We start from the raw sequence: 24,375 nt of genomic DNA on the forward strand, positions 1-24,375 counted from the left end.
AGTATTATTCGTATGTCTTTTGTCGTACCTTCATTTTACCTTAGGTTAAAAAAAGAGAGAATAATGTGACAAAAATCATACCCCATTGCCACTAACAAAATGAAACCAAGCATTGTCGAAAAAATAAACTACTGATAATTTCTATTTCTTCTTCATTTTGGGCTTTGTGGAGTACACCATTCCCCGGATCCCATCAGGATCCGACACAAAGCCCAAGGGCCTATAGAACCCGAGAACTCGGGGCTCCGAATACAATGCTATGTTGCAGATCCCTCTTGATAGCAGGTCTTCCAACAACCTCTCCATGACAGCTTTCCCCAGCCCAATCCCTTGGAACGAGGGGTCCACCACCACGTCCCATATTATGGCGTTGAACACGCCGTCGCCCGTCGCCCGTGCGAACGCCACCGGTCTCTGCGTCTTCTTGTACTCAACCCACAGCAGGGAGTCCGTGTTCTCCAGTGCCAGCCTTATCTTCTGCGGGTCCCGCTTCGGGAACCCGACGGCTACGAACACGGTGTTGAGATGGTCGAGGTTGAGGTCGTCGATGGTGCGGCGGAGTACGAAGCCCCGGGATTCGAGGGCTTGGTCAGAGATGGAGTAGTTGGTTGGGATAGGAGTCGTACTGGTCGGGGTTTGAGCTGAGACGACGACGTTTTTGGGGCGGGGAGTAGGGGTTGTGAGGCGGAGAGAGGTGGGAAGAGGAGTGGAGATGATGCCACGGACAAGCATCGGAGAGTTTTGAAGAATCGGAGAGCGGAAGGACCATTTTATTTGCTGTGCTATAGATAACGTGTACGATGACTGCGAGTTCAGTTGAAATTTGTGGTGGTTATGGAACGTTGGAAGATACGCCTTGGTTGGAAGTTGTAACAGTTAAACCAGAGCCAACTATTATTTCCTTAATTTAATTTCCCACATATGATACGAAGTAGTTGATTCTCAAGCTTATGTGAAGGGCTCTGGTTTCTCCACTACTTTACATAGGGGCCTTCGATTGTTACTCACTTCTTTCCTCTCTCGAGTGCTATTTCAATAGTAAAATGAGATGAGATAAGATAATTTTAAATAAAAATTAAATAAAATATTTTTAAAATATTATTTTTTCATGTTATTATTTTTTTAAAATTTAAAAAAATTGAATTAAAATATGAAATGATTGAATTTTTATTATATTTTGTATGAATATTTAGAAAAATTGATGAGATTAGATAAAATGAAATACTTTTATTATCTAAACGGGATCAGTTTTCCAACGTTGTACTTACTCCATTCAATACATCAATTTTGCACACTTTTTTCAAATTTCATTAGTTATTGAAATTACAAACTTAAGACATGGCCAAAATACAATAATTAAAAACTCGATCTAGGTGGCCTGATGGATTAAATTTTGAATGTCTTTGAAATTTAAAAAAAAAAAAAAAAAAAAAAAAAAAAAAAAAAAAAGAAGAAAGGAGAGAAGTCTACCTTGTTTTTAAGGAGGAAAAACTACCATAGAAACATTTAGGGGACAAAATATGCAACCCATGAGATTAAAATAATATTTATTATTATAAAATGGAAAATGGAAGAAATTGAACTTAAAAGGGCGAGTTAGATATATGGATCATGCTACCACTGCCGTCTAGCATAGACGTGTCGCAATTGTATTTTTTAAAATATTTTTTAAAGATTTTTAAATATTTATATATATATATATATATATATTTACTAATAGTCATTTTTAAATCATTAAAATAAGTGATCAAAGCCATCAGACAAATCTACGAAATCTACTGTTTTTTTAAGAGAAATGATATTTACAATCATAATACTAAAGTGCCGCATAATATTTTTAATAAAAGTGAGTAAATACGGACCTATATGATAAAAAATTAATTTTTTAATAATAGCTCTCACTATTTTTTAAAAAGATTACGCGATATTTGCGCACTTTATGATTGTATTTAGCCTTACTTATTTTTTTTAAAAAAAAAATTCCTTACTTATTTAAAAAAAAAAAAATTCTACTCATCATCTCTACACACCATACATAATTTTTTAATTTTTAATTTTTTTACCAAATGTGTAATATATGGATGATGAGTAGAAGAATTTAATTAATTCAGGAATAATAAAATTAAAAAGGTTTTTAAAAAATTTAAAAAAAAATGTTATGTGTGGTATGTAGGGATTATGAGTAGCAAAATTATTCTAATTTTTTTTAATAAAAATCAGTTAAAAAACTCAGGGCTTTGCTACATACAGTCGGGAAATGCAGTCGGCGTGCAGTCGGCTGTACGGAATGAATAAAAAAAAATTATAAAAAAATTATTTTATATTCAAGGGGACCTACATGAATTATAAAAAATTATAAAAATAAATTTTTTTTTTTCATATAGGTCCCGTATTAATTTTTTTTTACAGCCGACTGCACGCCGACTGCATTTCCCGACTGCACAAATCATTTCTGAAAAACTCATCAATTTTTTGCTAGATAATAAAAAATGATAATGATAGGCTTATTACCTCTTGCTACTCATTTACTATTCTCTTTATTTTTATTTTTATTTTTGTTTACTTAATAAATAGTTAAAGAAGTGACTATTAGTGAAATTCTATAATTTTTTAATTTTTTCTTAATGATTAAAAATGTTAAAAAATATTTCAGAAAAATAATAAAAAAATAAAAATTTCAAATACACTATAATAGGAAGCTTATCATTAATTTAAATAAAATAAAATAAAATAACATAATAATAATAATAATAATAATAATAATATAAAAAAAGGCCATTCGGTCTGCCATTCAGTACATTTTGTTAGTCAAATTGCATTTTCCCATCCAGAAATATGAGAATGCCCAGCCTGATGGGTGATTTCATTTCTACACTAATTTGTCACCGGATTGGTCCGTAATCACAGGTAATATCTCAAAACTGGATCGGCCAACTTTTGAACCCCGTGCAACAGCAGTCAGTAATTAGTGAATTTGTATAGGAAAGAAAGAGAGCTCGATCAAAATCTTGGTTCTCTGCACAACCCAAATCCTTTATCTTTCTGGGTTCAGCTTATTTTCAAGCAATCCATCTGTTTGCACTTTTCAAGTACACCATTTTTAGGTATGTTGTCTGATTGTATTTTTCGTGTATCGTATTACTCTTGTAACCTTGTTTGTTCGAACTCAATTCCCATGTCATTTGATGGATTTTGTTGGGATATATGTTCTTTTACTACTTCAGCACGATCACAAAGATACACTCCAAAAACATAAAAAGGAAAAAAAAGAAGAGAAGCTAGACTCGTTATTTTTTTCATTTTGCTGGGTTGCCCTGTTTTTTTTTGCAGTTTGTTCTGTTAGAGGCGTAATGCCTGTCTAGGATATGAAAAGCTGGAAGTTCTCCAATTTATAATGATTGTAAAGAGGAAAACAATTTGATGGTATTTTTAATCTGCTAATAATCAGCTATGTTATGTAACCTACGTTCAAGCTTTACCAGCCTTGATCATATCATGTTATGCAATGTTATAGGAATAGGGCCTTATGGCACTATAAGCGGTCTCTTTACAGCTGTGGTTGCCTTGTGTTTGGTTTCATTTCGTTTTTGCACCGGATTCAACTTTTCATTGCATAATTGTTGAGATTGACCACTTCGTTTGCAAATATGAGGGTTTAGACTCATATCTAGATTCCCCCTCCTAGGACCCTGATTTTTTCCAGCCAAATGAAAAGAATGAAGCTTGGTATGTTTTAGGGTCAAATCCTGCTTGGAAAAGAGAAAGAGAAATAGAAAATATAATTTATAACAATGATCAAAATAAGTTATTTTTCTCCATGATCTTTCATGTTCTTATGCAAGATTTACCTCATTTGGTTACACAGATGACATAGGATGAGATGAAAATTTTGTGAATAGTAGTAAAATGGTTTGAGTTAAGATGTTTTATAGAATTTTGGGAAAGGAGAGAGAGAGTTGAATAAAAATATTATAAAGTTAAAATATTATTAGAATATAATTTTTTTAATATTATTTTTGTTTTGGTATTTGAAAAAGTTGAATTGTTTTTTGTGTTTTGTTTAGAAGTTTGAAAAAACTGTAATGATTAGATGAAAAGGTGGAAAATTTGAAAATTTGAAATTGAAAGTGTTTGTGTTTGAATGGTGTTTGGATGTTGAGATGAGATAAGATGAGATGGGTTGAGACCATCTGTGAAACCGAATGGGATCTTAGTTGTTTCTTATCTGTCTTCAAACTGTAGCAGTGAAAATTTAGCTTTCATATCACAATTATTTATAGGGTGTTTGGCCTTATACCGAAGGCTCTCTTTGAGGTTGTCTTTAGCTCAAAATCTTGTCAGGCCAAAAGAAGAAAAGAAGGGTTGAGGTTGTTTTGTTCCAATTGCTGAAGGATCTCACCTCTTTGGCCCATAATCGCAGTGATAACATATCTTCTTATCTTATGCAAGGCTTTGTTGTTGGCAGGACATATTCACTATTTACCAGCTTCAATAATGGAATGAGATTTTTCCTTTAAACATAGAGATTGGAGAACATATGGTTGAATTTTTTTGGTGATCTGTATTTATGATTGTTCAGATGTTATATCTTGTTGGTTCTTGGATCTTTATTTTTCATTTGATGCCATCTTCAATGCAGTGTTATGCAATTACAGTTTGTTCCTCTGGTCCTAGATACCTCATGCAGAATTTAAGAATGGCTGCCTTAACCAGAATTGGTCTTGCTGGCCTTGCTGTCATGGGGCAAAATCTAGCCCTCAACATTGCTGAGAATGGATTCCCAATTTCTGTGTTTAATCGGACTACCTCTAAAGTTGACGAAACAGTAGAACGAGCCAAACAAGAAGGAAACCTTCCCTTATATGGTTTCCATGACCCTGAATCCTTTGTTCGTTCAATCCAAAAACCTCGTGTCATAATCATGCTTGTAAAGGCTGGGGCTCCAGTTGATCAAACCATCAAAACCCTCTCAGTTTACATGGAGAAAGGAGACTGTATCATTGACGGTGGTAATGAGTGGTACGAGAACACTGAGAGGAGGGAGAAATCCATGGCTGAACGGGGTTTACTTTATCTTGGAATGGGAGTTTCGGGTGGAGAAGAGGGTGCTCGCCATGGGCCGTCTCTGATGCCTGGAGGTTCCTTTGAGGCCTACAGGCACGTTGAAGATATCCTTATTAAGGTGGCTGCCCAGGTTCCTGATAGTGGACCGTGTGTTACTTACATTGGTAAAGGAGGATCAGGGAACTTTGTCAAGATGGTTCACAATGGGATTGAATATGGTGATATGCAGCTAATTGCAGAGGCCTATGATGTTCTTAAATCAGTTGGAAAGCTTTCGAATGAGGAATTAAGCCATGTTTTCTCAGAATGGAACAAGGGAGAGCTTTTGAGCTTCTTGATTGAGATTACTGCAGATATATTTAAAATCAAGGATGACAAGGGAGAAGGTTATCTAGTGGACAAGGTTTTGGATAAAACTGGCATGAAGGGTACTGGTAAATGGACAGTTCAGCAAGCTGCTGAGTTGTCAATTGCAACCCCCACCATAGCATCTTCCTTGGATGCCAGGTTCCTCAGTGGTCTGAAGGAGGAAAGGGTTAAAGCAAGCAAATTTTTCAAGTCAAGTGGCATTGGCAAAGGTCTTACAGATCAAGCAGTGGATAAGGCAAAATTAATTGATGATGTGAGGCAAGCACTTTATTCATCCAAAATATGTAGCTATGCCCAGGGAATGAACTTGATACGTGCAAAAAGCATTGAAAAAGATTGGGACTTGAAGCTGGGGGAGCTTGCTAGGATTTGGAAGGGCGGTTGCATCATCCGTGCCATGTTTTTGGACCGTATCAAGAAAGCCTATGACAGAAACTCAGATCTTGCCAACCTGCTTGTGGATCCAGAGTTTGCGAAGGAGATCGTCGAGCGACAGTCTGCTTGGCGAAGAGTTGTCTGCCTTGCTATCAATGCAGGTATTAGTACTCCGGGTATGTCCTCTAGTCTTGCTTATTTTGACACATTCAGGAGGGAGAGGCTGCCTGCTAATTTGGTCCAAGCTCAGAGAGATTACTTTGGAGCTCACACATATGAGAGGATTGACGTACGAGGATCCTTCCATACTGAATGGTTCAGGATTTCTAGACGGTCAAAGATCTGACTGCCTGTGGTGGTCTACTGATGGAATCATTGGAATGTCGTCAGTAATGGAACAACGTCTATTGAGACACTGGTAAATTGGGATATCATCCTGTCATCTGTTCAAGATAGGTTTTATCAAATCCTTTCAATATTCTGGAGACGGTTCTTGTTCTGTTTGTTCTGAAGATCATTCTTGAGCAATTATATTTTGTAATATTAATTATGCAATCCTACGTTAAAGGATTATTTTAACATTGTTTCATGTTTTGTATGTTAAAAGGATTATTTACTGGAAGAATGGATTCTCACTGTCTCGATGCTTTTTTCCTCCCTTGGTTGTCTTGTCTTTTCATTTCATTACGTTCCAGTGGTCATTGCATGCGGCAACACTGTTCATTCCCCTTTACTTCAAAAGCAATGGTGAATTTCGTGTACTTCGGGGTCTAAAGTCTTTTATGTCATGAAAAATAAAATGCTTGATGGCTTTTGCAGGCGTCATAGATGTGATGATATGCTGGGTAGGGGGACTAAATAAACCCAACGTCCTATTCTGTTGATATTGAAACTGCAAGCAGCGGGCTAAGATCGAAACTAAAGCATAACATTGCAGGGTTTTGTAAATACCAGGAATCTTTACCTGTTTATGCTTTTTATTACTTCTACAAAGACAACGGAGACAAATAGAAAAGCAACCATCTCCATGCATACATATCACACGTGACACATGCAGACACAATCATACATGTGCATCAGTGAGGAATATATGCATTGGGCAGCTAACCTACCTGTTATCATGACTCCTCATAAACTCTTAAGAAGATGCAACTGGGAGCTAGAGGCATGAACTGTTGTCTGCCTTCAGTTAACCGTGAAACTCTGATAAGAACAAAATGATGCATTCATGGAAGGTGGAGATCTGTAATACCCTATCCTTCTTTGACCATTGTCTTGGTTCTTCTTACCTTGGCCCCACTTGAAACTTGACTCCCAGCGCTCTCTGCCCTGTATGCCGAATGTTCATCTTGTTCTTTCACTCTCCTTTCATCTTTTTTCTTGACCTGTTTGCACGCTTTCTTTTCTGAGAATAACTTGCTATTGGCTTCACCTTTTGCATGCCTATGACCCATGCTGCCACTTCCCTCCCCCTCTCCATTTGGAAATTCATGGTGACTCGGACCAGAAGAGGCGTCTGAAGCCATAGAATCCTCACTCTCATCATCATCATCGTCAACACGAGGATCTTTGCTGTTGTCATTCTTGTTTTGTGTGGTGGAGCCAATATAATTTGTCCACCCAGACTCGCTGCCGCCACTGTGTTCTTCTGAACCTCCAATAGCCAAGGGAGTCTCCATTACTGTAGCTTTTAGGAATAGGATATATATTTATTTATATAAATATATATACACACAAGGGAAAAAAAGAAAATCCAAGAAAGACCGAGAACAAAGTATGAAGTAAGATGTTTCTAACTAGCCTGCAATATGCAATTCCTCATCACCTGGGAATACATTTATATATTTGTCTGTCTGGCTCTTCAACCAAATGCTGCTTTCTACGTATAAGGACAAAGAGACCTATCTCAACAGTACACGTTAAACCCTCATTATTAGATTGCCAGTGAATATGTCCCCCTGGCAATCCTATCGCCCTAAATTATATGGATTTGATCACTACAAAACAAGCATTCTTTGATAAGAAGAGGAGGAGGCCCATCTCATATTATAGGAATAAAATTTACGTAGAATCGGGTTGATCACTTGGTCGTTTGACCTCACCTGAAAAACGCACCGTCTTTAAAATCTTTATCTATTGCAAGAGCAGCTTTTTAGGTGAAAAACTGAAAACGAATGAGGCCCACTCAAATGGGAGAGAATTGGAGTCATTTTCTTAATAGGTTGCCATCGAACGTGCCTCCACCTGTATTATTTTCTGGTATTAACTCTTCATATCTTTAAAACTCTGACTTGTCATCAACAGATGGCAGCCTTTTTACTATAAAAAACGCAGAGGAAACAGCTGGGCTTTGGCCTTTTGTGCATCAGATAAATGGGAGACCTCAGTCAAACGTCATTTTGCTTCTGTTCTTCCCTCATAACTATCATCTTTCTTCACAGAAAGCAGATTAATGTCTCTTGTGACAGATTGATCATGGAAAACTCAATCTAACCTTCCTCAGCAAGTTGATTCTCCATTTCTACTTCCACAGAATTAAGCAATACAATCATATATGGTTGTCTATCCTGTGACTTTTGTGTAACTTCCCGCAAACTCACCTTCCTGGATTTGCCGTGATTTGTCCACCTCCATCTGGGAATCTAGTTAAGTGGTTGAGCATGCTTTCATAATTGAGTAGCATTTTCGTGGAGACCCACCTTACATAAGGGGAGGCCCCTCCTCAGATTCTTGCTTTCAGGGTGGTTGTCCTTTTGGAGTTTGCATTGACTTGCTCATGGGTTCTGAGCAGCATGTGAATTGAACTCATCGTCAGTTCTCTTTTAATAATTATACATTATGGCATGTAAATGGGTAATATTTGCATCATCATTTTGCATTAATTGTTTCTTTTAGCATTTATCAAGCACAATCTAAATGGTAGAGTAAACATATTGATGTGTGTGATTTGCCTGTACATGTACAAGCATATTTGCTTTTCTTTTGATCCAGTGCCCTGTACTCTGTAGGAACTTTCAGACTCGGTACAGGTATACTCGAGGTTCTGCCTTGGCAAGCTTGACCACGTTGCTTCTGGCCCTTTGTCCTTCCTGAACTTGTGTTGCAGTGAATCACATGTGTAGGGCAGTTAGAAAAAAGAACAGAGAGGAAAAAGACCAAAACAATTAAAGATTTGTATCGTCCTGGACTGCTAAATGTTATTTCAATGATGACCATTTGTTGCCTAGCTTGTACAACTTCCCTTCCCCATGAGGAAGTCATCTCTACATATATTCAAATATTTTGTGGGATAGATGGTTAGCTTTAGATTTGCTTCAGCATTGGTGTTGGCTGTTTAATGAAGTTAAAAAGGAGTCTCGTATGAATATATCTTGTTTCTCACAATATTTTCCTGTCATAACTGAGGACTATTAATAAAATTACAAGACAAATATATATGTATAGACACGCTTATAATGTTCAACAATACAACATAATTAGAATGTGGAATCATGTTCCCATATCTTTCTTCTTCTTCTTTTTTTTTTAAGATTTTAGCAGATAAATTTAATTAAATAGGTAAGCTTATTAATTAATTGGCAAGAAATAATGGTACTTTTGCAGCATAAGATGGAAGATTCTTTGGTTGAGAGAGACGTTGATGGATCCTCAACCATCTCACCTCACATATCTTATCCACCATATATGCAGTAAAGAACTACAACATGGATTGGTCTCGAATACTTAATAATTAGAGACGAGTGTTGGCCCAACAGAACTATTTGCGACCAACTATGAAGCTATTTTGTGGCAAAATTATGGTTGCTAAATGAGATTAGCAGTACTACATATACTTATAATATTATATATACATATTGAGTATCGATCTTATTTTATTAGGTTTTTTTTCTTTTTTAATTCGAATTTCGAATTGTCAAAATTTTCACTATTTCAATGGTTACGTATCAGCACATATAGTTATGTGAATAAATTTTAAATATAAACAGCATTTCTGCGTATTCTTTTATGTATTTTATTAATGTGATTGGTTATATAATTTTTTTTAATATATCAATTACCTCAATAGAATACATAAAAAATACATAAAAATAATTATATATAACAGAATTTCATTTCAAATGGCTTTGTCATAGATGAAATTTCACCATCGTCGGTACTTAGGATTCTTTACACGATAGATCGAGACGCTATATGTTGTCGGAAAAAATTAACCTACAAACTCGTTTATTAACATACCAGATACTATCAATATAGAAACTTTCGACGTCAACAATCATAAATATAAAAAAAAAAAAAATGATATTCTAATTTTTTTTTATAATTATAATAATTTTTTTTTTTTATAATTGTAATTATAGGTTCCATAGCAAGTAGTGTATTTACAATGATGGAACTTAGAATATGTGACAGTGTTAATACATAAATAAGCAAATAAATATAAAAATAAATAACTAAATAAAAAATAAAAATTCCACTACCATCATCTAAATTGTAATCAATTTAAAATTAGCCGGTACTATTTTATCATTATTTTGATAAAAAGATCGAGATAGAAGAATGAGTAATTTTATATACATTTGTGGAGTATATAAATACCGCGTAATTGTTTTAAAATAAAGTAAAATTTATTATTAAAAAATTAATTTTTTTTATATAAATTTTATATTTACTTTTTTTTTAAAAAAAAAAATTATATAGTACTTACGTAATCCACACGGACTGCAAATTTCATTTATATTTCTGTTCTTTAATAATTTGGAAATTATTCTAATCCGTACTCCGAAATTATGCTCTGCGCGTTCAAAACAACAACCTGGGAATGTAAAAACGACGTCTCTAACCAACAACCTTGTATGGCTTTTCGTTCAACAATTAATACTACTCTGTGAACCGCCGCAAAAAAAGGGTAGAAGGTATTGTAAAATGTATGACTTCCCCCCACATTAATTGCTCTTTGTATAAAAGCGAAATGTTATAAGAAAACTTTACACCACACGTGTTTATCTTATCAATACGTAATTTATTATTTTATTTAAATACATAAATATAGCGTTTTTGTTTTTTTTTTTTTTGTATAAAAATAATTGAAGATGGCATAGTGTAGTTGTCGGGAAACATTACTAACAAAATTCAAGAAATTTATAAACAGATAAGTGAATATTAATAATGAAGCCAAACCACCTTAAAAAATGATTGAGCCGAATGATCATAAAAGGTCGTTGAAGTGAAGGCAATCATGTTATTATTTAAGAAGCGCCCCCCAAGTGGGTTGTAGTTGTACACGTAACCGTCAATTCCTAAAGCCCCAGCACCCACGCTGGCGGCCCAACACAGCCCACTATCACGTGCCAACCACTGCAACTTGCAACTGTTAAAAAAATTTTAAAATTCAGTCAACACAAAAGGTAATGGCAATTCCGGAATTCCAATAAATATTAAGAGCATTATTAGGGAATCAAAATCTCCCCAGCCAATCACAAAGGTTTAACTGGGCGACTTCTATGCTACAGGGACGCATGTCTCTGCTCGCATATGTGATCCACAGGTAGTCACTCGTTTGTTTCCCAAGAAAGTTTGGATCCTCGGAAGGATTATCCGATATGGGTTTGATCGAAGTACTCAGGTCCAGCGATTGGGATCTGGAATCGTACCCAGCATATGAGGATTTCACTGTCCTTCCCTTCTTTGCTCTGTTTTTCCCCTCTGTTCGATTTTTCCTCGATAGATTCATCTTCGAGGTACTCTCTCGTATACATACGTGCTCCTAAAAGTTCCAGTGGAGTTCATCTATGTTTGGTTTATTTCCTTGGGGTTTGTCGGGTTGTTAGCTCTGTTTTCAATCTATTTGCTTATTGCGTTGAGTTATTCTATTTAGAGCATCATGTAGCGTAAGATTTGATTTGTAAGATTTTAAGTTTTGAAATTTATCTTTTAAATCAAATTATAACATGCAAGCACTTTAGTGGCTTGATAATAGAATTTTTGCAAATATATTTTTTCTAAAGTATTTTTCATTGATCCATATAGCGTTTCTTTTAATTCGATTGGGTTGTGGTTAGATTTGTGTTTTTTTTTTTTATAAGCATGCGTGGTTATTGAATACTAGTTGAATAATGTGATCTTTTAGTATTATTTGTGAAGTTTTTGTTATTGCCGTAAACTCTTGGTTGTATGCTTTTTTGTTATTTCATATTTTTTAGCCATTGAGTATGATGGGCATGCTCACTCTTCTTTCGTTCTTTTGGCCATCAGTTCTTACTATTACGTTAGTCCTAAAAGTACTTGTTTTAAAATTTAAATTTAGTATGACTTGGTTTAGTTTTGCCTTGTCATAAGGCCTCCTTATTCTACTATTACTAGGGTTATCGACTAGTAAATGCCGTCCCCCTTTTTTCAATAATTAAGTTTAACTGATCAAATGAATTAGTAAATGCTGGATTTGATAGGGAGCAACATGCTCCACAAATAGCTCTTCATATCGATCAATGTGCCTAGTAGCTTTGTGTAGTTCATTCTTCTTCTTGTTGATTATGCGAAAGGCAGCTCCATATGCTTGTTTAGCTATGCTGTATGCTGGAAAGTTCTGAATTTTGATGGTATACATTTTATATGCATGGGATTAATTTTCTTTTATCTTTCCAAGTGAATGTGATAGGTCATACTTATACCATGACGGCCAATACACTGAATTGAGCATTGACCCATTAATGTAACTTGAGATACATTAAATTTAACCTTGAGTTAACCTTGGTCATTCTTCTTTTAGTTCACCTCACTAAGTTCAAGCCACAAAATTCTAGAAGCTGGAACATGGCTCAATTGTATTTGCACGGGTTAGAACTTGGAACTAATGCATTAGAAAACAACAAAAGTGAGTGTACAGCCCGACTTTCCATTGCTTCCTCAGTTTAACCTTCTTTTTATGTTTTCTCCAAAACCTATGGACATATTCATGTGAAGGACTTGTGCATGGGACTGCTTTTGTTCTGTTGGTATCTTTGCTTGTCTCTTTTTCCTCTCTCTGTTATTTTCTTTCCCCTTACATTGTCCAAGATTTCCTTTTGTTGTCTGAAATGAATGTGTATGTTGCAGAAAATGGCAAATCAATTGATTTTTGGAAAGGGACATGAGATGCTGGATGCTGAGGCAAGTGAGAAAAGAAAGAAGATAAGAAAATTTAAGGAGTCAGCATGGAAATGCATTTATTATCTCTCAGCGGAGATTCTTGCTTTATATGTAATTTATAATGAGCCTTGGTTTACGAACACAAGATGCTTTTGGGTAGGGCCGGGAGCTCAGGTTTGGCCTGACCAAAAAATTAAGTAAGGCTTCTGTGATCATACTTACTCAAGATACTTGTGGTTGTTCAATGCAGCATTCACATTGGCTTCGATCTATTCATGTAATTATTTAGTCAACGGTGACTAATAAGTGGTTTTCAGGTTGAAATTGAAGGGATTGTACATGTTTACTGCTGGCTTTTATGCATACTCCATATTTGCTTTGATTTTCTGGGAAACAAGGCGTTCCGACTTTGGGGTGTCCATGGGCCATCATGTTGCAACCTTCATTCTTATCGTGCTATCTTACATTTTTAGGTATGTTTTGATGGTGTTCTGTTTGCAGCTTGGTCATGGTCTGTTAATCACAATTCCTAGGATTCAACATCTCTGCCAAAATATTTCCAGAAATCATAAAGGATGCATTTACTTGAAGTTGTGAAGTCATGAGCCTGTTACTTCCGATACCGGTGTAGAATAAAATGTGGCTCCAAGTGCTTGCAGTGGTGCAGATATGTTGGATATTTAGATTGTATACAATAACCTGTTTTTCCCCTCTTTCTTGTAGGTTTGCCCGTGTTGGTGCAGTTGTTTTGGCTCTTCATGATGCCAGTGATGTCTTTCTGGAGGTAGGGAAGATGTCCAAATACAGCGGTGCTGAAAGGATAGCTAGCTTTGCGTTTATTATATTTGTTTTGTCCTGGATCTTACTTCGCCTCTTGTACTATCCATTCTGGGTCCTTTGGAGTACTAGGTTCGTCTAATTTATCCCCTACATAGTAGCGTTAAATTTGTTTACATTTCCTTAGCTTTCTACAGAATTATCTTTTGCCAGGTTCTCAAGATCAAGTGGTCATTGTAAACTTCATTATTTAAATACTTTTTAGTTACAAACATTGATAGCATCATAGGGAAATGAGTGGCTGCCAAAAATTGGACTGATTTATACGTGCTCTTAAGGCATGGGAGGCCGATGATTTTACTATTACACTAGACAGTCACCCCTCAGAAAGGGAGAAAAAAACTATCTTAATTTCTCAAAAAAGGAAAAATGCTGTTTCTAAAGAATTATGCTTTAAAAAAATGATAACTTTGGCTTTTACGCTTTACTACAGCTACGAAGTTATCCTGACCTTGGACCAGGAAAAACATCCAGTGGATGGACCAATTTATTACTACGTGTTCAATACTCTTCTATTCTGCTTGCTTGTTCTTCATATTTATTGGTGGGTGTTGATGTACCGGATGCTTGTTAAGCAAATCCAAGCGAGAGGTCAGCTTGGTGACGATGTTCGATCTGGTGAGTGAAATCTATGTTGCTGAAGTGGTTTTGTAAAGTGAATGTATGTGCATTAACTTTTGTTATTAATAATCTGACGAAATTTTAGATGAACTTGACCAGTTGAACTAAACTTAAGTTTTACCCTTATGTTTATAATTTCCTGGATACCATAATGTCCCAATTCTAGAATTTATTTAAATATTGTGATAATGCAGATTCTGAAGGTGAAGACGAGCATGAAGACTGACCTAGGAACAAAATCTATGACCACTATGTAATGATCATGGGATAGGTATATTTTAAATGCTTGCTGTCTATAGATTACTTTTAGTTCCCATCTTACTTATATTGAGAGACTTTTTTGCAATTTCTCCTGCAGAGGAGAACTGGTAGCTTTACCTCTATCCGTATGATCTTTTGGCTAAATTGAGATACTTTTTGATCAGAGAACTTCCCTTTCCATTAAAAGGGTTGTTTGTTGATATGAAGATTGGATATGGAAGCGGTTATAGGGTAGAAATTGGTGAAAGGTTTTATTCTTTATCCGAGATTGTACCTATGCAACTTGCTGCCATTAGTTCAAATGCACTGGCTGAGAAATGATTGATTGTACGAAAGTTGACAGTAGCTTGAAAGTCTAATACTTAATATTGGAAGACTTGATCCTGCTGGCAGTTGTGAAATTTTATTTAAGGCCTTTAATTATTGTTGAGCAACATTGCTGTAACTGTAGTTCTCTACCTTATTTTGGTCTGATGGGTTAATTTGACCGAGTTGCTTGGTTGGTGATGTACTGTTTTTCCTTCACATTAATGCAGAAAACACTCTTTTTGAGTTGTAGTTTTCTATTGGACCTTTGAATTTATTCCATAACGTTACAGTGTCTGGCCAGGGGAATTTTGCATTAAATGTACATGTTTTGTATCAATGGGCTACCAGCATAAATGCATGTTCCAAAATTAATGGCAAAAAAGCCCCAATGGACTGGCCTCTTAAGCCTTTCGGGCCGAATTGTGGCTTCACAATTTTTAAGATTCAATCAGTTCAACCAGCTCGAGCATAAATGTATAATTAATTCAAATAAAAATGTTGCATTTCATCTATGCTGGGGATCCCTTCGATTAGCAAGCGGGTGTGCTCACCTTGTGTTTCTGGCTAAAGTTCGAGTTCCTTGATTGAATCGACACTTGGGTGAAGAATATCTCGGGTATTTATGATTTTCTTTTGCGCACTGACATGGTACTAGGGACTGATTGTACCTGGAATCCCTGAATAATTGTGATTCGGTCTCGAAATAATACTAGGAACGGGAGATTCAATTAACCAAGATTCAGAAGCTGAGATTTTCCCTTGACCATCAATAAATTTTAGAGATGGCCAAGCAAAACTTAAAACCACGCACTTTTTGTTGTTTTATGTGGATTTGACAATAAATTCTGTTGCTTTTGAATGGAGTTTTAACCCCATTTCTTAAGCTGAACTTTGATTTTCACAATCAATTGCTTTTCCCCACTGGCCACATAAATGTCAACACAGCTTACAAAACAAAGTGAGTGGAACGTAAGTGTTCTGTGGTAAAAGTTAATTTACTCAAAGCTGCTGCTTCATTCTGGGCCGCATGAGCCTGGGCTCTCTTGCATTTGGATTTGGAGCCTAAAAAGTACCCAACTTCTAAAAAAAATATTGCATTCTTAAACGTTCTAGATTTTCTACTGTAGAAAGAAGGCAAGAATTTGGGAAAAAGCATTTTCATTCTTGTTCCGGAAGAAAGTTACAAAATGATCAACCAGTATTTGGCATTCATGGCATGGAATTTAAGGGGCTAGCTTTTCGTGACAAACAATAGAATGGAAGTTTCCCATGGATAGCATCAGATAGTGACATCCTGTACCAGAAATTGCACATGTGAATTCCATTTATCAGCCAAAACTAGTACCCAAAAGAAGTAAACATTAACAGAGGACCACATTTCTGTACATAAAAGGCTATTATGGTAAAGTGGACCATCCAACCAGCCTTCTCACGTTAAGATGGTTTTCCCCATAAAGGGCTGATTTACTGTTTAATTTAAGAGCCTAGGACAAGTCATATATCTTTTGAAGAGTTGAAGCAGTAAACATTAGCTGTTATCAGTTTGGTAACTTGCCCCAAATGTTATAAATTATTGGTGAGGTGGCGAGCACAAGTCATTCAACTTTACCTCAACTTTTGGTTTATGGAGTACCCACCAACCAGCCAATGTTAGTTGCATCCTCTCTTGACTTTCAGGCTTCTCCATACAAAATACTAGTGGCCATGCAAAAACACAAGGTACAAACTTCCATTTGCCTTCTTTCCTTGGCAGTTATATATATCTCTCATCAGGCTTACCCATCTCTCCTACTCTCTCCCTCCTACGCTCTCCAATCATCTAAGAAAATTAAAACAGCAAACAATGGCACTAATTTCCCTTCATTCAAATCCCCTTCTTCTGCAATTCATGCTTCTGATTTTCTTCGTCCTTGGAAACAGACTGCATGCAAGTGATCCTCCCCTAACTCTGGATTATTATGCATCCACTTGTCCAACTGTGCTTGAAATTGTCAAGAAAGAAATGGAATGTGCAGTGCTAGCCGACCCGCGTAACGCAGCCTTGATAGTCCGATTACATTTCCATGACTGTTTCGTTCAGGTCAACATCTTTATCCCATTATATTCATTGGCATTGTTTTACACCAAGTGACATGTTTCAATATTCTATTACCTTAAATTGTTCCTTTTTTTTTTTTTTTTTTTTTTTGTCCCTGAAAACTGCTCAAATTTACCAAAATTGCATGCATGCATGGCTGATATTTGAGTGCAATTGCCACAGGGATGCGATGGATCGATTTTGCTCGATGACACAGTTACATTACAAGGGGAGAAGAAAGCTTCCCCCAACATAAACTCTTTAAAAGGTTTCGGAATCATTGATAGGATCAAGAACAAGCTTGAGTCAGAGTGCCCTGGGATTGTTTCTTGTGCAGATATTCTCACCATTGCTGCAAGAGATGCTGTGATCCTGGTACGAAGAATACTATTGATTGCTTCTACCATGCATGTCAAAACGTTAAAACATTGACACCTCTGTTTGTTTTTTATTTTCCCCATCTTTGTAATCCTTTGGTTGTTTGCAGGTTGGTGGACCTTACTGGCATGTTCCTCTAGGAAGAAAGGATTCTGTAACCGCAGGTTATGCTTTGGCAAACACGAATATTCCTACACCAGATGAGGGGCTGCTCTCTATAATTTCCAAGTTTCTTTATCAAGGCCTCTCGGTCACAGACATGGTAGCTCTTGCAGGTTCGTCCCTCTGAATGGGAAAGAACTCTTTAATATAGAAATATCGAGAGCTAGTTTCCAAATCCTGAGACCAGTCATGTTTGCTGTGCCCTATCGACACCGATAAACTACTAATGTGCTAACTAATATATTTTGAAAATTGAGACCAAGCAAGTGCATTTCGTGGAAAAAAGATGCAACATATAAAGTAAACTTTTCGTAAAAAATGCCATATTATCTTCGAAAAGTTTTCTCAAGGAAATTGTCCTAGTAATTACAGGTGAGTTGTATGAAAATTAAAAATATATATACATTTTTTTATCCTAGATTTTATCGATCTTGGTGACATGTTAAGTGGTTTGATGTATCACATTTTGAGTGGCTGACACAGATGATAAGATTTTAAAGATCTGCATTGCTCACGGCATCATACTGATCTCTTATGGACTAAGGTTGTTTGATCTGGTGCTTGTAATCTACAGGAGCACACACCATAGGCGTGGCACGATGTGCCAGTTTCAGATCAAGGATTTATGGAGACTTGAAAGCAACTTCGGGGCATGATCCAATCACTGATTCACACCTCAGCGACTTGAAATCAATCTGCTCACCCATTGGAGGATCCGACAATAACATATCAGCCATGGACTATGTTACTCCTAACCTTTTCGACAATTCGTTCTACCATATTCTGTTGAAAGGGGAGGGGCTTCTAAACTCAGACCAAGAAATGTACTCAAGTGTTTATGCAATGGGAACAAGGGAGCTCGTGAGCAAGTATGCAGAAGATGCAATTGCTTTCTTCCAGCAGTTCTCGGATTCAATGACAAAAATGGGAAATATTACAAATTCCGATAGCTTTATCACTGGAGAAGTTAGAAGAAATTGCAGATTTGTGAACACATGAGCAAGATAACTCCAGATTAGTAATATATGTTTGTTACAACCAAAAAGCGAACACAGAATTTATGTATCACAACTGTGAAAAGGAAACATTGATGAAAAAGTGTCGGAGATAGTTGGAAAGTGATGTCTTTGTTTATTCAGTTTGTTAAAATGTTACTGTCAATGTGTCATGGAGTGGAGTGCCCTTCCTATATTGGGCGTGCTTTGTGCTGCTACTCCCAAAAACATGAGTTTCACCGTTTTCTGTCTATGCCAAACATTAAAAAAATACACAAGTAAAAGGAAACTGTTTTGGGGAACATGGCTTTCATTTTTCAGGAGAAAATTAGCAATGGGAGAGGATTAGTGGGGTATCAGGAACATGGGATAATTGGTCGTGGTACAAGACAAACATGGAACAATACAATGTTCTTAATGTTCAACACTGGAAATCATTGAGCAATCGAAATATGCACGAAGAATTATCCATATAAGGGCTTATGTTATCTAAACTTGATCCATACCCAACAAATGTCTGGTCTTTTTATCGATTTGTTTGTCCTACATACCAATGCTAGAGTGATCTCTTGGTGATACCTTAGAGGTCTCGGTACCAGATTCATCTTGCATTGATGAAAAGGTCGACATATATATTCATGGAGTTTGGGGTTGAGAAAAGTGAGCAGAAGGGGCTACAAAAGTTTAAAAATAATCATTCAATAGCACTTCATCATGCAGCCGCAATGATGTTTTCATAATATTTATGCGTTTTAATTTGTAGACTCAACTGGCAATCTTCTTCTCTAACCTTCAAGATCTTTGCATCTCAAGTTAATAACTTAAGCTGTACCAATTAAGAACAGTTTAAGCAAGCATGACCAAGTCAAACCTATGAGCTGTACGTGAAGTTTAAGTTACGATAAGATACCATACATACGCCTCTTTCATACGTACCCTTGATATAAATACAATAGATTTAGCATCTTGAAGTGCATTTCACATTCAATTGCTTTTCTTTTTCTATTCACAACTCAACAAGAACATATTTTAAATATTGTTCTTTTTATTTTTTCTTAAAAAATAAAACTATGGTTTATCTTAAATCTTATCACCCCAGTCACACTTATTAATGCGACATAATTCAAAATAAAGTACTATAATTATAAAAAGATTACACAAAAATAAACTCACATACTTATATGACTTCATATGATATATTAGATCTATTTGTAAAAAGTAACTTTACAAACTAACATACCGCATCTAATCACGTCAGTTTGTAAATTTACTTTTATAAAATTTTTGTAGAGTTAAAATATTTCTCTCTTTTACATATTTTTATAGATGAGTTGTTAAATGACGACAGCTTAAAAATGTAACCCAAGTTTTTGTTTTTAAACAACTTTGAAAGTACAGATAGCGATTGATAAAATTTGAAGTCTCGAAAGTGCGTCCTTTAATTGATGAGAGCTCATGACTAAAGCCTACCTGATTAAAATAACATGTGGATAGAGACAGACGAGAGAATAATCATGAATGGTAGAGACTTTAATTTAGGTTAAAGAATTCATAAGCTGTGGTTAAAAAGATCTCGAATTCACCAAAACTCTCCAATATATCCCAAGTTGCAATCGATGGGATTTGGTTTGCTTGGATTTAGCTTTTCCCAAAAGAAGAGCCATATGCCAACCATCAACCAACTCTCACCACTATTGATCTCATATTCCTAAGCTTCTTTAATTAATCTTCTTTGTCGTTTACATACATGACACCACTCAATAAGTACTCCTAAAAGGACACAACATTACATGTGTCAATACCCCATTTGCCAAGTTCTTGGCCTTTTAATTATTTTAACTTCACAAAATTGTACCAAGGAATCTAATTACAATGCCCCCATTTGTTTAACCCTCAACAGAGTGGCAGGTTTTGTTCTCCTTTCCTTTTCCTTTGGACTGCATCCTTATACAAGTTTTTGTTTAGTTCTATTATATAAGAGTAATTTTACATATAATCGTTAAATATAAAATTATTATACAGTTATTTTAAAAAAAAAATGAGATTTATTTTTTAAAAAAATAATTTTTATATAATTTTTATATTTATTTATTTTTTTAAAATAATTATATAATATTTACACGCTTACGACTATAAATATCATTACACGAATATATATATAGCAATATATAATTTTTTATATTTAATTATAAAAAGTAGGAGACCTAGGGCCATAGACATGAATAAATTTGTGCATATTTTACTTATTTATTTTTATTTTATATACCTAGTAAAATCTGGCCGATCAACATAAATAATTTTTTATCTGTTGCATGAACAATTTTCTAAGGATGAAATATAATTTAAGGGTTTTTTTTTTATCAAATAATTTAGAGTTTTGTTACGTAAAAATAAAGTTGCATATTAATCTACATATAAATATTGATTCCTTCATACTTAAAATTTAAATTAATATTATTTTTAATAAAATTTATTTTTTGATAAATTATAATAAATTAATATATATATTAATACACAATTATATTTATAATTAAATTTTTTTCAATAATTTGAGAGTTTTAAAAGGCAAGTGTGGAAGAGATTTCATTATAATAAAGCTTGGGTCTTTGTGATTGCAAGTCCCAATGCCAACTAATAATGACATGAGAGAAAGAGAAAGAGGCGCAGTCCATCATAAAAATAGTAAAAAAATAATTAAAATAAGTTTACCGTACTATGTCTTTTTTTTATTTGTTTTTAAATAATATCTATCGGTTTTTTTTTTTTAATTTTTTTGGCTGATTTTCTTTTAAATAATAGTTCTTGAATGGATGATCTCGAGGTTTAACAGCTGCATGAAGAAAAGAAAGTGCTTAAGACAGGTCGGTCAAACTTAAGACGTTATTTCCACGGCAATATAAAAGAAGATATGGGTTTACAAAATAAAATAAAATATTATTTTAAATTAAAAAAATTAAATTAAAATTTTCAAAAAGTGAAATTAAAGTTTAAAAAAGTGAAATTATTTATTATATTTTATAAAAAAATTATAATAATAAAATGAAATAAGATGATATAAATTATGAGAGTTTCTCAATTCAAATGGCCTCTTAATTACTTCTTGACATTTTTCAAATTGGATAAATATTTTGAAAAAAAATATATAAATTAAAGTGACTTAATGTAATATATTATATTATAAAATTAATTTTATTTTAAGTAATATAATATATTACATGAATTTATGCTAATTTATAAATTAATTTTTTTGAAATTTCTTTTAACTGAAGCATTTCTCTTCGAATTATCAAACCGTTAATCTTATATTAAACGTTTAAAAATGCCAAAATGGCATTATGGTTTTGTACTACATATGAAAATAATACAATAAAAATAAAAGAAGAAGCAAGAACAAGAACAAAAGAACAAGAAACATACAAGAACATTAACATATAAAAGACATGGCCAACAATAAAGACAAGGTTTCAAACAAACTACTGCGGTCCCATATAAGTGAGTTTCAAAACGATTGGGACTTGGGAGAAACCAAGTACAAACATTTTAATTCTAGTACAGAAGCTTGGAATATCCTCTTGAATGACTATGGTATACCATAGGATCTAGAAAGATTATACCCATGAGCAAGGACGTATGGTTGAGATTGTAAGAATAGAAAATGTGTGCTGATAAAGAGATTTATAAATTAACGTGCTTTTATATAATATATCAAACTGTAAAGTTATTTTTATTATAAAATATATATAACGTATTACATAAAGTCACATCAATTTATAATTTTATGTTTATAAAATCTTATTATAACTGTATTACTATTCTCGTAAGGAGCGTTAAACTTTTGGAACAAGTTCGATCATGACTTTATACTTTATCTATTAATTAAGTATTTCACGTTTTGTATTCACTTATTAATAAAAGGAATTTGCCCACACGCGAGAAATCATGTTAAAAATATAAATAATAAAATTTATATCTTCCAGTAATATGAAAAAATGATATGGCCAAAGTAGAACCAAAAAAATCAGAAATGATGGAGACAAAACTATATTTGAGTACGTGGGAGAAATATAACTATGTTATGCTATTATTTAATTTGTAAGATAACTTAATTATAGTTTTTTTAAGAATTAAATATTAATTAGTTAATAAATAAAATGTGCCTTGTTGTCAGTATTTAAGGGTGAGGATGGTGGAAATCTACGCACCCATTTCTTGGGCTACTTGGGTTTCAACTTATATAAATACTAGTGTCTACAAGGAAAATGTTAAATGTATTTGAAAAAAATTTATTTTTTTACATATTAATTATTGATAAGTTAAAAATTATGAAATTTGAATTTGAAAAAAAAAAAACTAACAAAATAAGTTTTATAAGTAATAGTGTGAATAAAATTATAAGTATATGTAGCACTATAAATAAATGAATGATTTGACAAGTATGAAGTACCCTTCGGTTTGGTTACACAATTTAAACTATCTTATATTATTATTATAAATTTTTATAAAAAAATATAACAAATAATTCAACATTTTAAAATTTTAAAAAAATAAAAAATTGTATTATAATAATATTTTATTTAACTTTTAACTTTTATTTTATACCATCTCATCTCTTCTATATGTTTCCACATTTGTTAAAAGATATCAAGATTTTTTTTTTTTTTAGATTTTGAATAGTACAACCCACCTGCAATAACCATTAACCATCAGTACGAGGGGAGAAGGGGGTAAGAATATTAGTAGTGACTTCAACAAACTTTAGCTAAAATTTAACTAAAAAATTTACTTTTATAAATTTTAACTAGTCACTTTTTACAATTCCAAATAATAGACTCAACAAATAAACAAATAAAATAATATTTGTGTTTGTTGAGGATGGGAAAGAAGTAGAGCAGCATTTGTGTTTGTTTTTCATTATTTCTTTGTGTGAAATAATTGAAAAATAATATTTAACTAGTACATTTGGCTCAACATATTTAACCAGCTATATAGTATTTGGTTAAAATTACTGTTTATTTGTTAAATTTATTGTTACACTTTATCTTACATTTTAGTTATTTTTTAGCTAAAATTTAATTTTATTAAACCTACTAATAATGCTAAGTGTTTCCAAAACTTAGAAAGGGGGGGGGGGGGGGGGGGGGGGAGGAAGCGTATAATCCAAATATTCACAACTAATTCAAGAATGTATAAATTCGACTGAGTAATGCTCTCCTTTATCTTGAAATTTTTTATTCCCACTCAAGTAAATTATGTGGCATATTTTAAGTGGCTGCTTTTTAGATATTTGACGTGAGAAATTACTTAAAATCTATCGCATAAATAATTGAGGGTAAAGGTTAATCTCTCGTTTAGTTATACTGTTTAAATGAGATGAGATTAGATATTTTATTAATAAAATATTATAATATAATTTTTTAATATTAATTTTTTTATAATTTAAAAAAAATAAATTATTTATTATATTTTATATAAAAATTAAAAAAATTATAATAATTATATAAAATAAGACGAGAGAATTTAAATTTATGTAATCAAACCAACCCTAATATTTCTCAAATCCTGCATGACAATCAAACTAATAACATCACAGACAAATTGTGTTTATACATTTCTATATTTATATCAAGTGTTGGTTCACCATATATGTCACATTTCAAATCTTTAGTTGGTTGCTCAAGTACCACAATAAAGAATAAAATAAAAAAAATATATATATACAATCATTTTTTTACGATAGAAAATAGAATGTTTAGATAATGAGTTGAGATGAGATAAAAGTTGAATAAAATATTAATAGAATTT

At 33.8% G+C, this 24,375-nt stretch overlaps 5 protein-coding genes across 8 annotated transcripts; 3 read left to right on the forward strand and 2 right to left on the reverse strand.

Annotated features, from left to right (window-relative positions):
• Positions 1-112: 112 nt before the first annotated feature.
• Positions 113-900, reverse strand: LOC122310679 (serotonin N-acetyltransferase 2, chloroplastic). Its single transcript, XM_043124784.1, has one exon. The coding sequence runs from the start codon at positions 730-732 to the stop codon at positions 142-144; it is 591 nt and encodes a 196-aa protein (XP_042980718.1). The 5' UTR covers positions 733-900; the 3' UTR covers positions 113-141.
• Positions 901-2,775: 1,875 nt separating this feature from the next.
• Positions 2,776-6,430, forward strand: LOC122310621 (6-phosphogluconate dehydrogenase, decarboxylating 1-like). Of its 4 annotated transcripts, none has more exons than XM_043124691.1 (3): positions 2,786-2,907; positions 2,983-3,104; positions 4,640-6,430. In XM_043124691.1, the coding sequence occupies exon 3, from the start codon at positions 4,682-4,684 to the stop codon at positions 6,152-6,154; it is 1,473 nt and encodes a 490-aa protein (XP_042980625.1). In that variant the 5' UTR covers positions 2,786-2,907; positions 2,983-3,104; positions 4,640-4,681; the 3' UTR covers positions 6,155-6,430. The 4 variants fall into 4 exon arrangements, with proteins under 4 accessions (XP_042980626.1, XP_042980625.1, XP_042980627.1 ...); XM_043124693.1 differs by having other exon boundaries at positions 4,675-6,430; XM_043124692.1 differs by lacking the exon at positions 2,983-3,104 and having other exon boundaries at positions 2,776-2,907.
• Positions 6,431-6,993: 563 nt separating this feature from the next.
• LOC122310105 (protein SOB FIVE-LIKE 3-like) lies at positions 6,994-7,487 on the reverse strand. The gene is made up of 2 exons (XM_043123991.1): positions 7,098-7,487; positions 6,994-7,011 (listed from the first exon to the last, which is right to left on the reverse strand). The coding sequence occupies exons 1-2, from the start codon at positions 7,485-7,487 to the stop codon at positions 6,994-6,996; spliced, it is 408 nt and encodes a 135-aa protein (XP_042979925.1).
• A 3,779-nt stretch (positions 7,488-11,266) lies between these two features.
• Positions 11,267-15,210, forward strand: LOC122310934 (ceramide synthase 1 LOH3-like). The gene is made up of 7 exons (XM_043125206.1): positions 11,267-11,546; positions 12,901-13,130; positions 13,251-13,406; positions 13,657-13,842; positions 14,204-14,388; positions 14,586-14,662; positions 14,750-15,210. The coding sequence occupies exons 1-6, from the start codon at positions 11,409-11,411 to the stop codon at positions 14,615-14,617; spliced, it is 927 nt and encodes a 308-aa protein (XP_042981140.1). The 5' UTR covers positions 11,267-11,408; the 3' UTR covers positions 14,618-14,662; positions 14,750-15,210.
• A 1,509-nt stretch (positions 15,211-16,719) lies between these two features.
• Positions 16,720-18,739, forward strand: LOC122310933 (peroxidase 11). Its single transcript, XM_043125205.1, has 4 exons — positions 16,720-17,041; positions 17,222-17,413; positions 17,526-17,691; positions 18,153-18,739. The coding sequence occupies exons 1-4, from the start codon at positions 16,805-16,807 to the stop codon at positions 18,575-18,577; spliced, it is 1,020 nt and encodes a 339-aa protein (XP_042981139.1). The 5' UTR covers positions 16,720-16,804; the 3' UTR covers positions 18,578-18,739.
• The last annotated feature ends 5,636 nt before the right edge of the window (positions 18,740-24,375 follow it).

The sequence above is a fragment of the Carya illinoinensis genome, chromosome 5 (genome assembly GCF_018687715.1).
Source record: "Carya illinoinensis cultivar Pawnee chromosome 5, C.illinoinensisPawnee_v1, whole genome shotgun sequence".
NCBI lineage: Eukaryota > Viridiplantae > Streptophyta > Magnoliopsida > Fagales > Juglandaceae > Carya > Carya illinoinensis.